This window comes from Oncorhynchus mykiss, chromosome 12 (genome assembly GCF_057628025.1).
Source record: "Oncorhynchus mykiss isolate SJ-2025 chromosome 12, ASM5762802v1, whole genome shotgun sequence".
Classification (NCBI taxonomy): domain Eukaryota; kingdom Metazoa; phylum Chordata; class Actinopteri; order Salmoniformes; family Salmonidae; genus Oncorhynchus; species Oncorhynchus mykiss.
Window position 1 is genome coordinate 9,244,207 of NC_143033.1, and position 17,577 is coordinate 9,261,783.

The following is a 17,577-nucleotide window of genomic DNA, read 5'->3' on the forward strand; positions in this document are numbered from 1 at the left end:
TTCCACAGGGCCGTGGGGTGAGACAGGGATGCAGCTTAAGCCCCACCCTCTTCAACATATATCTCAACGAATTGGCGAGGGCATTAGAACAGTCTGCAGCACCCGGCCTCACCCTACTTGAATCTGAAGTCAAATGTCTACTGTTTGCTGATGATCTGGTGCTTCTGTCACCAACCAAGGAGGGCCAACAGCAGCACCTATATATTCTGCACAGATTCTGCCAGACCTGGGCCCTGACAGTAAATCTCAGTAAGACCAGAATAATGGTGTTCCAAAAAAGGTCCAGTCGCCAGGACCACAAATACAAATTCCATCTAGACACCATTGCCCTAGAGCACACAAAAAACTATGCATACCTTGGCCTAAACATCAGTGCCATAGGTAACTCCCACAAAGCTGTGAATAATCTGAGAGACAAGGCATTCTATGCCATCAAAAGGAACATAAAATTTGACATACCAATTAGGATCTGGCAAAAAAAAACTTGAATCAGTTATAGAACCTATTGCCCTTTATGGTTGTGAGGTCTGGGGTCCCCTCACCAATCAATAATTCACAAAATGGGACATACACCAAATTGAGACTGCATGCAGAATTCTGCAAAAAATATCAAATAATGCACACAGAGCAGAATTAGGCAGATACCCGCTAATTATCAAAATCCAGAAAAGAGACGTTAAATACTGCAACCACCTAAAAGGAAGCAATTCCCAAACCTTCCATAACAAAGCCATCACCTACAGAGAGATGAACCTGGAGAAGAGTCCCCTAAGCAAGCTGGTCCTGGGGCTCTGTTCACAAACACAAACAGACCCCACAGAGCCCCAGGACAGGACCCAACCAAATCATGAGAAAACAAAAAGATAATTACTTGACACATTGGAAAGAATTAACAAAAAAACAGAGCAAACTAGAATGCTATTTGGCCCTACACAGAGAGTACACAGTGGCAGAATACCTGACCACTGTGACTGACCCAAAATTAAGGAAAGCTTTGATTATGTACAGACTCAGTGAGCATAGCCTTGCTATTGAGAAAGGCCGCCATAGGCAGACCTGGCTCTCAAGAGAAGACAGGCTATGTGCACACTGCCCACAAAATGAGGTGGAAGCTGAGCTGCACTTCCTAACCTCCTGCCAAATGCATGACCATATTAGAGAGACATATTTCCCTCAGATTACACAGATCCACAAAGAATTAGAAAACAAACACAATTTTGATAAATTCCCATATCTACTGGGTGAAATTCCACAGTGTGCCATCACAGCAGCAAGATTAGTGACCTGTTCCCACTAGAAAATGGCAACCAGTGAAGAACAAACACCATGGTAAACACAACCCATGTTTATGTTTATTTATTTTCCCTTTTGTATTTTAACCATTTGCACATTGTTACAACACTGTATATATACATAATATGACATTTGAAATGTCTTTATTCTTTAGGAAATTCTGTGAGTGTAATTTTTACTGTTCATTTATATTGTTTATTTCAATTTTGCATATTATCTACTTCTCTTGCTTTGGCAATGTTAACAGGTTTCCCATGTCAATAAAGCTTGAATTGAAATAAACAAAACAAAAGCGCCACCTGGTGGAGAAGACAGATTTCGGGGCCAGTTATCCCTCTTTGGTTCACCTATTCCTCTCTGACTGACAACAGCAGCAGGTCCTTGTAACCAGGTCCTGTGAGTGCTGTATGACAGAGACACAAGTATCCACTACATTCCCCACAGGTCCATACTCAGCTGTGTAGCGTAGCAATCTAAATAGTTTATTTTTTTAAAGATGCTTCAGATAAAAATGAACTTTCCCAAAGTCCCCACAATGTGCGAGCCACATCCCTATTGGTTCTCAGTAATGCTAGTATATATACACAACACACTCTAACAACAGGCCAGTATCCATCTATATGGTGCAGGGTCCAGGTCCACTCCACAGGGTCCAGGCCCACCATGAGGTCTCGACTCCACAGGGTTCAGGCCCACCATGAGGTCTCTACTCCACAGGGTCCAGGTCTACTCCACAGGGTCCAGGCCCACCACGAGGTCTCTCCTCCACAGGGTCCAGGCCCACCATGAGATCTCTACTCCACAGGGTCCAGGCCCACCATGAGGTCTCTACTCCACAGGGTTCAGGCCCACCATGATGTCTCTACTCCACAGGGTCCAGGCCCACCATGAGGTCTCTACTCCACAGGGTTCAGGCCCACCACGAGGTCTCTCCTCCACAGGGTCCAGGCCCACCATGAGGTCTCTACTCCACAGGGTCCAGGCCCACCATGAGATCTCTACTCCACAGGGTCCAGGCCCACCATGAGGTCTCTACTCCACAGGGTCCAGGCCCACCATGAGGTCTCTACTCCACAGGGTCCAGGCCCACCATGAGGTCTCTACTCCACAGGGTTCAGGCCCACCATGATGTCTCTACTCCACAGGGTCCAGGCCCACCATGATGTCTCTACTCCACAGGGTCCAGGCCCACCATGAGGTCTCTACTCCACAGGGTTCAGGCCCACCATGAGATCTCTACTCCACAGGGGTCAGGCCCACCATGAGGTCTCTACTCCAAAGGGTTTAGTTCTCTACTCCACAGGGTTCAAGTCTCTACTCCACAGGGTCCAGGGCTGCTGCAGACTGAATCTATACCACTATAAACAGTTATAGTCTCTGTTATATGTGTGGCCATATTATACAGTCTACCCACGCCAGGAGTGCTTGAGAAACCAGCACAGAGAAACTCTATTTCTTCAAGCCTCTTGACATTGTGATACTCCCCAATACTACTGTAGGTAGTAACCCCTGATCTACAGTGCCCGTTAATACCCAGAATCATCACTACTACAGTGCTCTTTCTTCTTTTTTCCAGTCTTAGACCAAACATCCTAAAACAAGTGATGGGTCTTATTACCAATGTGTGTACAGTTTCAGTTTAGGATAAATATCAACTATAGATGAACATTCAATGTTGAAACCATTACTGACCAGACTTGTATTCAGGTTTAATATAATCTACAAAATATGATTAATTTGAAGCCAGACCGTTCCTATCGGACAATGTCTTAAAGCTACAGTACAGACAAACACACCAAAGTGTCTGTAAAAAACAAGTACATGTTCTGTCTCTTCTTCTTTGGGGTGAATGAAATGGCTTCGCAGCAAAAAAAGACACAAGTTATATTAACTTGATTAGAGACACAAGAAACTACATCTGCGTACATAAAGTCATTCAGTACCACCATGTTGAAAATAAAATGTGTGTTCAACAACAAGAGTTCACATCAAATGGAAATGTCACACATGGATACGTAGTTATGTTGTTTAAATATACCAGACAAACATACACATATTTTTGTAACATTTTTTTTTTTTTTTTACACATTCACAACTTTTCTTCAGCATAGTTTTTTTCTCTATATACACAGACAGATACATGATAACATGGTCCTCTATCTACACAGACAGATACATGATAACATGGTCCTCTATCTACACAGACAGATACATGATAACATGGTCCTCTATCTACACAGACAGATACATGATAACATGGTCCTCTATCTACACAGACAGATACATGATAACATGGTCCTCTATCTACACAGACAGATACATGATAACATGGTCCTCTATCTACACAGACAGATACATGATAACATGGTCCTCTATCTACACAGACAGATACATGATAACATGGTCCTCTATCTACACAGACAGATACATGATAACATGGTCCTCTATCTACACAGACAGATACATGATAACATGGTCCTCTATCTACACAGACAGATACATGATAACATGGTCCTCTATCTACACAGACAGATACATGATAACATGGTCCTCTATCTACACAGACAGGTACATGATAACATGGTCCTCTATCTACAGACAGATACATGATAACATGGTCCTCTATCTACACAGACAGATACATGATAACATGGTCCTCTATCTACACAGACAGATACATGATAACATGGTCCTCTATCTACACAGACAGATACATGATAACATGGTCCTCTATCTACACAGACAGGTACATGATAACATGGTCCTCTATCTACACAGACAGGTACATGATAACATGGTCCTCTATCTACACAGACAGGTACATGATAACATGGTCCTCTATCTACACAGACAGGTACATGATAACATGGTCCTCTATCTACACAGACAGGTACATGATAACATGGTCCTCTATCTACAGACAGATACATGATAACATGGTCCTCTATCTACACAGACAGGTACATGATAACATGGTCCTCTATCTACACAGCTAGATACATGATAACATGGAACAGGGTTGATTATATACTTGATTGGATCTTGAAGGAAAATGGTGAAGAAGAATGGTTTTATGGGTAGTGTAGTCTTTCAGTAGTCCATGTATAGGCTGGGCATAGTCTGTGTCAGGCAGATAACCAGCCGCCTGGCGTCTTCAGTAATATTGCCACAGTCAGTCAGCATGGTTGAGGTCCAGCGACATGCACCCTGTCCCACTACACACTGTATCCATATTGTCTCTTGCTTTCAGACGGTATTGTCCCTCTCAATGGTTTTTTCTACTCCTCAGTACAGGGTTACCCAAACTCAGTCCTGGGGACCACACGTGCACGTTTTGGTTTTTGATATAAAAGGTTGATTACTAGTTTATTATTTCAATCAGCTGTGTAGTACTAGGGCAAAAACCAAAATGTGTGCCACGTGGGTCCAAGGGACCAAGTTTGGGAAAACCTGCCTTAGTACATACTCCCATCGCCTCTCACTAGACTAAAATGGCACAGTCCACCCTGCACTGCCAAAACCCCTCTCACTAGACTAAAATGGAACAGTCCACCCTGCACTGCCACACCCCCTCTCACTAGACTAAAATGGAACAGTCCACCCTGCACTGCCACACACCCTCTCACTAGACTAAAATGGAACAGTCCACCCTGCACCTCCACACCCTCTCTCAATAGATTAAAATGGAATAGTCCACCCTGCACTGCCACACACCCTCTCACTAGATTAAAATGGCACAGTCCACCCTGCACTGCCACACACCCTCTCAATAGATTAAAATGGCACAGTCCACCCTGCACTGCCACACCCCCTCGCACTAGATTAAAATGGCACATTCCACCGTGTACTGTGACACCCCCTCGCACTAGATTCAGGTGGTGCAGTCTGTCAAAGTTTCTCCTTAGTACATTCTCCCACTTTCTCTCACCCCCAGGTGGTACACACCCCCCTCACTAGATCCAGACGGTAATGTCCCTTTCAATATGTCTCCAAGTCATTGTCAAGTCCCACCCCCTCTCATTCGATTCAAATGGCACAGTCCACCCTGCACTGACACAACCCCTCACTGGATCCAGATGGTATTGGCCCGGTCGGGCCTGCGCGGGTCGTCGGTCAGATCTCCGAAGGTAGAGAAGAACTGTTCCATCTCTTTCTGCAGCATCTCGTTCCTCTTCTCTGCGTCATCCTTGGCTCGCTCTGCGTTACGAAACTTGATCTCCACCATGGTGACCTTCTTCTTCTCTTGGTTCAGCTCCTCGTGAAGAGTCCCCATCTCAGTCTCCAACTCCAGGTTACTGTGCTCCAGGCTGCAGAGACGAGAGCAGTTAGTTTAGAAGGAGGAAGAAGTTATTTAAAGTGGCATTCCAGTCTCTTTTTCACATCATTTAACACCCAATTTACTTAACAAAAGGCACATCTCAATAGGTGGTCCAGGTAAGTCATGACATAACACAATGCCTCAGGAGGTTGAAGAAATTTGGCTTGTCACCCAAAACCCTGACAAACTTTTACAGATGCACAATCGAGAGCATCCTGTCGGGCTGTATCACCGCCTGGTACGTCAACTGCACTGCACTCAACCGCAAGGCTCTCCAGAGGGTGGTGTGGTCTGCACAACGCATCACCGTGGGCAAACTACCTGCCCTCCATGACACCTACAGCACCCGATGTCACAGGATTGCCAAAAAGATCATCAAGGACATCAACCACTCGAGCCACTGCCTGTTCACCCCACTATCATCCAGAAGGGGAGGTCAGTACAGGTGCATCAAAGCTGGGACCGAGAGACTGAAAAACAGCTTCTATCTCAAGGCCATCAGACTGCTAAATAGCAATCACTAACTCAGAGAGGCTGCTGCCTACATTGAGACCCAATCACTAACTCAGAGAGGCTGCTGCCTACATTGAGACCCAATCACTAACTCAAGGGGGCTGCTGCCTACATTGAGACCCAATCACTGGCCACTTAAATAAATGGATCACTGGTCACTTTATACAATGCCACTCTAAATAATGCCACTTTAATAATGTTTACATATCTTACATTACTCATATCACATGTACAGTGGGAAGAACCAGTATTTGATACACTGCCGATTTTGCAGGTTTTCCTACTTACAAAGCATGTAGAGGTCTGTAATACACTTCAACTGTGAGAGACGGAATCTAAAACAAAAATCCAGAAAATCACATTGTATGATTTTTAAGTAATTCCTTTGCATTTTATTGCATGACATAAGTATTTGATCACCTACCAACCAGTAAGAATTCCGGCCTTCACAGATCTGTTAGTTTTTCTTTAAGAAGCCCTCCTGTTTTCCACTCAATACCTGTATTAACTGCTCCTGTTTGAACTCGTTACCTATAAAAGACACCTGTCCACACACTCAATCAAACAGACTCCAACCTCTCCACAATGGCCAAGACCAGTGAGCTGTGTAAGGACAGGGATAAAAGGGTAGACCTGTACAAGTCTGGGATGGGCTACAGGACAATAGGCAAGCAGCTTGGTGAGAAGGCAACAACTGTTGGCGCAATTATTAGAAAATTAAAGAAGTTCAAGATGACAGTCAATCACCCTCGGTCTGGGGCTCCATGCAAGATCTCACCTCGTGGGGCATCAATGATCATGAGGAAGGTGAGGGATCAGCCCAGAACTACACGGCAGGACCTGGTCAATGACCTGAAGAGAGCTGGGACCACAGTCTCAAAGAAAACCATTAGTAACACACTACGCCGTCATGGATTAAAATCCTCTTGCGCACGCAAGGTCCCCCTGCTCAAGCCAGTGCATGACCAGGCCAGTCTGAAGTTTGCCAATGACCATCTGGAAGATCCAGAGGAGGAAGAGGAGGTGGAAACATCATTCTTTGGGGATGCTTTTCTGCAAAGGGGACAGGACGACTGCACCATATTGAGGGGAGGATGGATGGGGCCATGTATCGCGAGATCTTGACCAACAACCTCCTTCCCTCAGTAAGAGCATTGAAGATGGGTCGTGGCTGGGTCTTCCAGCATGACAACGAGCCGAAACACACAGCCAGGGCAAGTAAGGAGTGACTCCGTAAGAAGCATCTCAAGGTCCTGGAGTGACCTAGCCAGTCTCCAGACCTGAACCCAATTGAAAATTGTTGGAGGGAGCTGAAAGTCCGTATTGCACAGCAACAGCCCCGAAACCTGAATGATCTGGAGAAGGTCTGTATGGAGGAGGGGGCCAGAATCCCTGCTGCAGTGTGTGCAAACCTGGTCAAGAACTACAGGAAACGTATGATCTCTGTAATTGCAAACAAAGGTTTCAGTACCAAATATTAGGTTCTTCTTTTCTGATGTATCATATACTTATGTCATGCAATAAAATGCAAATTAATTACTTAAAAATCATACAATGTGATTTTCCTGATTTTTGTTTTAGATTCCGTCTCTCACAGTTGAAGTGTACCTATGATAGAAATTACAGACCTCTACATGCTAGGAAAACACACAAAATCGGCAGTGTATCAAATACTTGTTCTCCCCACTGTATATACTGTATTTTACACCATCTATTGCACCTTGCCTATGCCGCTCGGTTATTGCTCATCCATGTACTTACATGTACATATTCTCATGCACCCCTTTAGACTTGTGTGTATTAGGTAGTTGTTGGGGAATTGTTAAGATTACTTGTTAGATATTACTGCACTGTTGGAAGTAGAAGCACAAGCATTTCGCTACACTCACATTAACATCTGCTAACCTTGTGTATGTGACAAATACAATTTGATTTGATTTGATTTTGCTTCGAGGCAAGCAACACTGAAGCATACAGGATAGCACCAGCTGTTCCGGACGACTGTGTGATCACGCTCTCCGTAGCCGATGTGAGCAAGACCTTTAAACAGGTCAATATTCACAAAGCCGCTGGGCCAGACGGATTACCAGGACGTGTACTCAAAGCATCCGTGGACCAACTGTCAAGTGTCTTCACTGACATTTTCAACCTCTCCCTGACCCAGTCTATAATAGCTACATGTTTCAAACAGATCCCCATAGTCCCCGTGGCCAAGAAAACTAAGGTAACCTGCCTAAATGACTATTGTCCGTAACACTCATGTCGGTGGCCATAAAGTGCTTGGAAAGGACGGTCATGACTCACATCAAGACCATCATGCCCGGAAACGCTAGACACACTCCAATTCGCATACGGCCCCAACAGCTCCACAGATGACGCAATCTCAATCTCACTCCACACTGCCCTTTCCCACCTGGACAAAAAGAACACCTATGTGAGAATGCTGTTCATTGACTACAGCTCAGCGTTCAACACCATAGTACCCACGAAGCTCATCACTAAGTTAAGGACCCTGGGACTAAACACCTCCCTCTGCAACTGGATCCTGGACTTCCTAACGGGCCGCCCCCCAGGTGGTAAGGGTAGGCAACCACACAACTGCCACGCTGATCATCAACACTGGGGCCCCTCACGAGTGCGTGCTTAGTCCCCTCCTGTACTCCCTGTTCACCCACGACAGCGTGACCAAGTACGGCTCCAACACCATCATGAAGTTTGTTGACGACACAACGGTGGAAGGCATGATCACCGACAACGATGAGACAGTCTATAGAGAGGAGGTCAGAGACCTGGCCGTGTGGTGCAAGCACAAAAACCTCTTCCTCAATGTGAGCAAGACAAAGGAGCTGATCATGGGCTATAGGAAAAGGGGGGCCGAACACGCCCCCATTAACATCGACGGGGCTGAAGTGGAGCGGGTCGAGAGTATCAAGTTCCTTGGTATCACCAACAAACTATCATGGTCCAAACACACCAAGACAATTGTGAAGAGGGCACAACAACACCTTTTCCCCCTCAGGAGACTGAAAATATTTGGCATTGGTCCCCAGTTCTACAGCTGCACCATCCTGACCGGTTGCATCACCGCATGGTATGACAACTGCTCGGCATCTGACCATAAGGCGCTACAGAGGGTAGTGCATACGGCCCAGTACATCACTGGGGTCAAACTTCCTGCCATCTAGGACCTCTATACCAGGCGGTGTCAGAGGAAGGCTCCAGTCACCCAAGTCATAGACTGTTCTTTCTGCTACCGCACTGCAAGAAGTCTAGAACCAAAAGGCTTCTTAACAGCTTCTACCCCCAAGCCATGACGGAAAGGCACTGTTGCAACGAACCGCCCTTACTGTGTCTGCCTGGCTGGTTCCCCTCTCTCCACTGGGATTCTCTGCCTCAAACCCTATTACAGGGGCTGAGTCACTGGCTTACTGGTGCTCTTCCATGCCGTCCCTAGGAGGGGTGCGTCACTTGAGTGGGTTGAGTCACTGACGTGACCTTCCTGTCTGGGTTGGAGACCCCCCCCCCGGGTTTTGCCATGGGGGAGATCTTCGTGGGCTATACTCGGCCTTGTCTCAGGATAGTCAGTTGGTGGTTGAAGATATCCCTCTAGTGGTGTGGGGGCTGTGCTTTGGCAAAATGGGTGGGGTTATTTCCTGCCTGTTTGGCCTTGTCTGGGGGTATCGTTGGACGGGGCCACAGTATCTCCCGACCCCTCCTGTCCCAGCCTCCAGTATTTATGCTGCAATAGTTTATGTGCCGGGGGGCTAGGGTCAGTCTGTTATATCTGGAGCCCTAGGACCATGCCTCAGGACTACCTGGCCTGATGACTCCTTGCTGTCCCCAGTCATGCTGCTGCTCCAGTTTCAACTGTTCTGCCTGTGGCTATGGAACCCTGACCTGTTCACCGGACGTGCTACCTGTCCCAGACCTGCTGTTTTCAACTCTCTAGAGACAGCAGGTGCGGTAGAGATACTCTGAATGATCGGCTATAAAAAGCCAACTGACATTTAGTCCTGATTATTATTATCTGACCCTGCTGGTCATCTATGAACGTTTGAACATCTTGGCCATGTTCTGTTATAATCTCCACCCGGCACAGCCAGAAGAGGACTGGCCACCCCTCAGAGCCTGGTTCCTCTCTAGGTTTCTTCCTAGGTTCTGGTCTTTCTAGGGAGTTTTTCCTAGCCACCGTGCTTCTACATCTGCATTGCTTGCTGTTTGGGGTTTTAGGCTGGGTTTCTGTACAGCACTTTGTGACATCAGCTGATGTAAGAAGGGCTATATAAATACATTTGATTGATGACTGCTGAACAATTAATAAAATGGCCACCCGGACTATTAACATTGACCCCCCTATCCACTGCTGCTACACACTGTTTATTATCTATGCACAGTCACTTTGCAAATTACCTCGACTAACCTGTACCCCCACATATTGACTCGGTATCGGTACCACAAGCCTCGTTATTGTTATGTCATTTTCTTGTGTTACTTCTTTTAATTTTTTAAAACTTTAGTTTACTTAGTAAATATTTTCTTAACTCTATTTCTTGAACAGCATTGTTGGTTAATTAAGGGCTTGTAAGTAACCATTTCACGATAAGGTCTACAGGTCTGTAGTCCTTATTTCAGAGTATATGACAACTAACATTTTATTTTATATGATCATGGATTCCCATTAGACCAATTCCTTCAATGCCCTACTCGTTGAAGTTTGTCTAAAAAAAAAACATTTAGCTCATACATTTTTTTTGTCTTCTCTTTAGTGTGTTTACTGTATTTATACTGGGATATCGCTTTTCAACAGAAGGACATCTTTAAGCTCTTCCTTAAATCTCTAAAACAGTCTTCTCTTCATCTCATTCCCTTCATCTGAACTGATTGTAAAATACTTGGCTGGCTTTCACCTTGTCCGTTCTTTCAGATCAGTGCAATGAAAGAGAAGAAAAACAATTAAGAAAGATCCTCTGTCTGCAGAAAGAGCTTGTTAAGATATGCATGAACTGTCCTCAAATGAAATAAATGCCTATCTCAGTTTTATTATAAAAACACAGTAGGAGGTAGTGGTGCTACCTTGTTATCCTGGCCTCGTACTCTGTCTTCTGCTTCTGCATCTCCTGTTTCAGGCTGGCCACCAGGCTGTGTAGAGCACTGTGACTACTGGGTCCTTTATTGACAGGGAACGTCTCACTGTTATCACTGCTGCTGGTGGCTCCACTACCCCTCCCTCCACTACCTCCAGCACCGTTCCTCCGCTCCCCCTCCACATCCCCCCCTGGCTGGGGCTGCTCGTCGAGGGAGGACAGCCCCCTAGGTCCATCCAGCAGCAGCAGGGGGTCCTGGTAGTGGCCCAGCCCACCGTAGAAGTCCTGTTCTGGGCAGGTGGTGGTGGAGGAACGGCAGGACGTGGAGTTGTCTGGAAGAGAGATCTCACAGGAGGAGGTGGACCAGGTAGCACTGTCCACACTCTGCTTGTCCTCACAGCTAGAGCTGAGACACGGCTGTTGTTGATTTTGTAACTGTTGTTGTTGTTGTTGTTGTTGTTGCTGGACGTTGTCATAGGTGGACAGCCGGTTCTGGGCTGCCGTCTGCTCCCCACAGTCCCGAGACTTGCTGTCTCGTAAGGTGACCGGGTAGCCATTGGGAACCCACAGACCATTACGCCCGTTCAGGGTACCGTTGACCACGTCGGTACTTGACACGCCCATGCGGACACCTCCGTTAGGGACCCCGCTGGTGCCCATCTTGGTGCCCGAGCCCTTCAGGGTGCGCCGGGCCTGGAGGCCGCTGATGCCTCCTATTAATAAAAATAACAACAATACGTTTTATGTGACTTTCAGGACTGTCAGTGTCCAAGACACATTTCCCCATGGGGACAATAAAGTATATCCTATCCTATACTCAAGGACACCTTACATTAGAAGTACAGTCAAAATCAACAGTTAAAATCAAAACCTAGTGCAATTCAAATCAAACCTAGTGCAATTCAAATCAAACCTAGTGCAATTCAAATCAAACGTAGTGCAATTCAAATCAAACCTAGTGCAATTCAAATCAAACCTAGTGCAATTCAAATCAAACCTAGTGCAATTCAAATCAAACCTAGTGCAATTCAAATCAAACCTAGTGCAATTCAAATCTGACAGAACAGAGCAGATAGTAAGTAACCTGTGTTACCGGGCAGAGTCTGGCTCTTCTCCTGGTTGGCTGCGTCTCCAGAGGGGGAACAACTAAACGAGCCGTTGGTGACCACGCCGCTGCCCTTGGAGACCGCCGGGTTCTTCTTAACGGTTAACGGCGGGCTGCGGGCCAGGTCAAAGCGCCCGGTAACATGGCCGTTAAGTGGGCTGGCTGAGCGAGGAGAACCGGAGCCGTTGTTGTCTAACGTTACCGGGGGCTGGCGGTGAGGCGACTCGGGGGTCTCCCAAGAACACTGTTTCACCCTCTGCTGGGGTATTTGGGTATTGTTGTTCTGTTCTGTAGTCTGTACCGTGGGCACAATCTGGGTCAGCCTCTTCTGGACCTACAGGATGATAATATATTACACTTTGTGAAGTGGGAACATTTGAGTATCTGTAAAATAACCCAACGTCATAACCATTAGACCAAGAAGGAACCTTATGGACCAAGGCTGACGATTGGGTTTACAAGTCCCAGGGCTACTAATCACTAGAGCGGGACTCCGAATTCCCCTCCACTACTATTTGAACCCACAACCTTGGTGTTGCTAGCTAGCTAGTACCAGGCTTTTAATACCATGCTTGGGCTCGTACACACGGGCTCGTACACCACCCACCTCATTGTTGTTGTTGACCAGCTCCAGTGTCTTGGGACTGTCCTCGTCTCTAGGGAACAACACGTCGTGACGACCAATCAGAACAGACATCAGCTGCTGCACTAGCACTGTACCTGAGAACACCAGAAAGGTTATACGTCTTCACAGGGCCACACGCATCAGAATACTGTATACTCACAGTGTCGTAGGCCTAGAAGGACAATGGTGTCAAATTACTACATATTTTATTCATTATTGAGATCATGTATGCCGTTCGTTCCACTTCATTTAACCAGGTAGGTTCTCTTTGACAACGGCAACCTGAAAAGCCACAGACATCAAGCTGAGTTAGAAAACAAACTGACCTTCCATGATTGCTACAGGGTCTTCAATCTTTGGCCGTAGTATATTTGGACCAAAGACCGTGGCCAGGTTCTGGACACTCATTTTATTCACACCTGAATAGGACTGGACTTCATCTAAAAATCTGTAGGAGAAACACAATTAACATCCCAGCAAGCTTTTTAATGATAGTTCAATACTGTGGAACAACAAAGTCACCAACACTAGAAACTTTGCAGGTCAGTCTATGAAAAATAATACTGGTCTTCACAGTACTATAATAATACACAATAATGCAGCTATACTACTCTACCTGCATATGTACTGAAGCAGATTGTAGTTGACTGGAGGTAGACATTCCACTTGTCTTTTCAGTTCCTTCATTCCCTGGGGAGAGAATACACAAGTTGCACTTAATGTACATCCCAATGTACTATAGAAGTAGGGTACTAGGGGGTAAGAAGCCCCCCCCCCTGTAATTCACATTAAGACCACAAGATGTCACCAAATTATTTTCCCAACACTTTCCATGGCTGCCACTGTTCTTGCTCATCAAAAAAAAATGTCCACAGTGTCATCAGTGACACTTCTAGCGCTGAGAAGCAGTGCCTTAGACCACTGCGCCACTCAGGAGCCCCTAATGTATCAGTTTAATACGCTCTTGGGAGCGATTCATGGGATGGATTAGGGCAAATAAATAGTTTGACATCACCACAGAATATTAGCTAATTGTTTTACGGAAGTAGATAGTTAACAGTTAACGAAGCCTCTGGTTGACATGTATGTATTTTTTTACGGAAGTAGATAGTTAACAGTTAACGAAGCCTCTGGTAGACATGTATGTATTGTTTTTACGGAAGTAGATAGTTAACAGTTAACGAAGCCTCTGGTTGACATGTATGTATTGTTTTTCGGAAGTAGATAGTTAACAGTTAACGAAGCCTCTGGTTGACATGTATGTATTGTTTTACGGAAGTAGATAGTTAACAGTTAACGAAGCCTCTGGTTGACATGTATGTATTGTTTTACGGAAGTAGATAGTTAACAGTTAACGAAGCCTCTGGTTGACATGTATGTATTGTTTTACGGAAGTAGATAGTTAACAGTTAACGAAGCCTCTGGTTGACATGTATGTATTGTTTTACGGAAGTAGATAGTTAACAGTTAACGAAGCCTCTGGTTGACATGTATGTATTGTTTTACGGAAGTAGATAGTTAACAGTTAACGAAGCCTCTGGTTGACATGTATGTATTGTTTTACGGAAGTAGATAGTTAACAGTTAACGAAGCCTCTGGTTGACATGTATGTATTGTTTTACGGAAGTAGATAGTTAACAGTTAACGAAGCCTCTGGTTGACATGTATGTATTGTTTTACGGAAGTAGATAGTTAATAGTTAACGAAGCCTCTGGTTGACATGTATGTATTGTTTTACGGAAGTAGATAGTTAACAGTTAACGAAGCCTCTGGTTGACATGTATGTATTGTTTTACGGAAGTAGATAGTTAACAGTTAACGAAGCCTCTGGTTGACATGTATGTATTGTTTTACGGAAGTAGATAGTTAACAGTTAACGAAGCCTCTGGTTGACATGTATGTATTGTTTTACGGAAGTAGATAGTTAACAGTTAACGAAGCCTCTGGTTGACATGTATGTATTGTTTTACGGAAGTAGATAGTTAACAGTTAACGAAGCCTCTGGTTGACATGTATGTATTGTTTTACGGAAGTAGATAGTTAACAGTTAACGAAGCCTCTGGTTGACATGTATGTATTGTTTTACGGAAGTAGATAGTTAACAGTTAACGAAGCCTCTGGTTGACATGTATGTATTGTTTTACGGAAGTAGATAGTTAACAGTTAACGAAGCCTCTGGTTGACATGTATGTATTGTTTTACGGAAGTAGATAGTTAACAGTTAACGAAGCCTCTGGTTGACATGTATGTATTGTTTTACGGAAGTAGATAGTTAACAGTTAACGAAGCCTCTGGTTGACATGTATGTATTGTTTTACGGAAGTAGATAGTTAACAGTTAACGAAGCCTCTGGTTGACATGTATGTATTGTTTTACGGAAGTAGATAGTTAACAGTTAACGAAGCCTCTGGTTGACATGTATGTATTGTTTTACGGAAGTAGATAGTTAACAGTTAACGAAGCCTCTGGTTGACATGTATGTATTGTTTTACGGAAGTAGATAGTTAACAGTTAACGAAGCCTCTGGTTGACATGTATGTATTGTTTTACGGAAGTAGATAGTTAACAGTTAACGAAGCCTCTGGTTGACATGTATGTATTGTTTTACGGAAGTAGATAGTTAACAGTTAACGAAGCCTCTGGTTGACATGTATGTATTGTTTTACGGAAGTAGATAGTTAACAGTTAACGAAGCCTCTGGTTGACATGTATGTATTGTTTTACGGAAGTAGATAGTTAACAGTTAACGAAGCCTCTGGTAGACATGTATGTATTGTTTTACAGAAGTAGATAGTTAACAGTTAACGAAGCCTCTGGTTGACATGTATGTATTGTTTTACGGAAGTAGATAGTTAACAGTTAACGAAGCCTCTGGTAGACATGTATGTATTGTTTTACGGAAGTAGATAGTTAACAGTTAACGAAGCCTCTGGTTGACATGTATGTATTGTTTTACGGAAGTAGATAGTTAACAGTTAACGAAGCCTCTGGTTGACATGTATGTATTGTTTTACGGAAGTAGATAGTTAACAGTTAACGAAGCCTCTGGTAGACATGTATGTATTGTTTTACAGAAGTAGATAGTTAACAGTTAACGAAGCCTCTGGTAGACATGTATGTATTGTTTTACGGAAGTAGATAGTTAACAGTTAACGAAGCCTCTGGTTGACATGTATGTATTGTTTTACAGAAGTAGATAGTTAACAGTTAACGAAGCCTCTGGTTGACATGTATGTATTGTTTTACAGAAGTAGATAGTTAACAGTTAACGAAGCCTCTGGTTGACATGTATGTATTGTTTTACGGAAGTAGATAGTTAACAGTTAACGAAGCCTCTGGTAGACATGTATGTATTGTTTTACAGAAGTAGATAGTTAACAGTTAACGAAGCCTCTGGTTGACATGTATGTATTGTTTTACGGAAGTAGATAGTTAACAGTTAACGAAGCCTCTGGTAGACATGTATGTATTGTTTTACAGAAGTAGATAGTTAACAGTTAACGAAGCCTCTGGTAGACATGTATGTATTGTTTTACGGAAGTAGATAGTTAACAGTTAACGAAGCCTCTGGTAGACATGTATGTATTGTTTTACGGAAGTAGATAGTTAACAGTTAACGAAGCCTCTGGTTGACATGTATGTATTGTTTTACGGAAGTAGATAGTTAACAGTTAACGAAGCCTCTGGTAGACATGTATGTATTGTTTTACGGAAGTAGATAGTTAACAGTTAACGAAGCCTCTGGTTGACATGTATGTATTGTTTTACGGAAGTAGATAGTTAACAGTTAACGAAGCCTCTGGTAGACATGTATGTATTGTTTTACGGAAGTAGATAGTTAACAGTTAACGAAGCCTCTGGTTGACATGTATGTATTGTTTTACAGAAGTAGATAGTTAACAGTTAACGAAGCCTCTGGTTGACATGTATGTATTGTTTTACAGAAGTAGATAGTTAACAGTTAACGAAGCCTCTGGTTGACATGTATGTATTGTTTTACGGAAGTAGATAGTTAACAGTTAACGAAGCCTCTGGTAGACATGTATGTATTGTTTTACAGAAGTAGATAGTTAACAGTTAACGAAGCCTCTGGTTGACATGTATGTATTGTTTTACAGAAGTAGATAGTTAACAGTTAACGAAGCCTCTGGTTGACATGTATGTATTGTTTTACGGAAGTAGATAGTTAACAGTTAACGAAGCCTCTGGTAGACATGTATGTATTGTTTTACAGAAGTAGATAGTTAACAGTTAACGAAGCCTCTGGTTGACATGTATGTATTGTTTTACGGAAGTAGATAGTTAACAGTTAACGAAGCCTCTGGTTGACATGTATGTATTGTTTTACGGAAGTAGATAGTTAACAGTTAACGAAGCCTCTGGTTGACATGTATGTATTGTTTTACAGAAGTAGATAGTTAACAGTTAACGAAGCCTCTGGTTGACATGTATGTATTGTTTTACGGAAGTAGATAGTTAACAGTTAACGAAGCCTCTGGTTGACATGTATGTATTGTTTTACAGAAGTAGATAGTTAACAGTTAACGAAGCCTCTGGTTGACATGTATGTATTGTTTTACGGAAGTAGATAGTTAACAGTTAACGAAGCCTCTGGTTGACATGTATGTATTGTTTTACG

At 43.9% G+C, this 17,577-nt stretch overlaps 1 protein-coding gene across 3 annotated transcripts in view; it reads right to left on the minus strand.

Annotated features, from left to right (window-relative positions):
• Positions 1 to 1,340: 1,340 nt before the first annotated feature.
• arhgap24 (Rho GTPase activating protein 24) overlaps positions 1,341 to 17,577 on the minus strand; it is a 226,581-nt gene continuing 210,344 nt past the window's right edge. For all 3 annotated transcript variants that reach the window (XM_036936830.2, XM_021622595.3, XM_090191643.1), the window contains 6 exons: positions 13,555 to 13,628; positions 13,265 to 13,386; positions 12,921 to 13,033; positions 12,302 to 12,647; positions 11,198 to 11,921; positions 1,341 to 5,600 (listed from right to left, as the gene is read on the minus strand). In XM_036936830.2, coding sequence (XP_036792725.2) covers positions 5,357 to 5,600; positions 11,198 to 11,921; positions 12,302 to 12,647; positions 12,921 to 13,033; positions 13,265 to 13,386; positions 13,555 to 13,628 — 1,623 coding nt within the window. In that variant the 3' untranslated portion in view covers positions 1,341 to 5,356. The remainder of the gene's footprint in view (positions 5,601 to 11,197; positions 11,922 to 12,301; positions 12,648 to 12,920; positions 13,034 to 13,264; positions 13,387 to 13,554; positions 13,629 to 17,577) is intronic.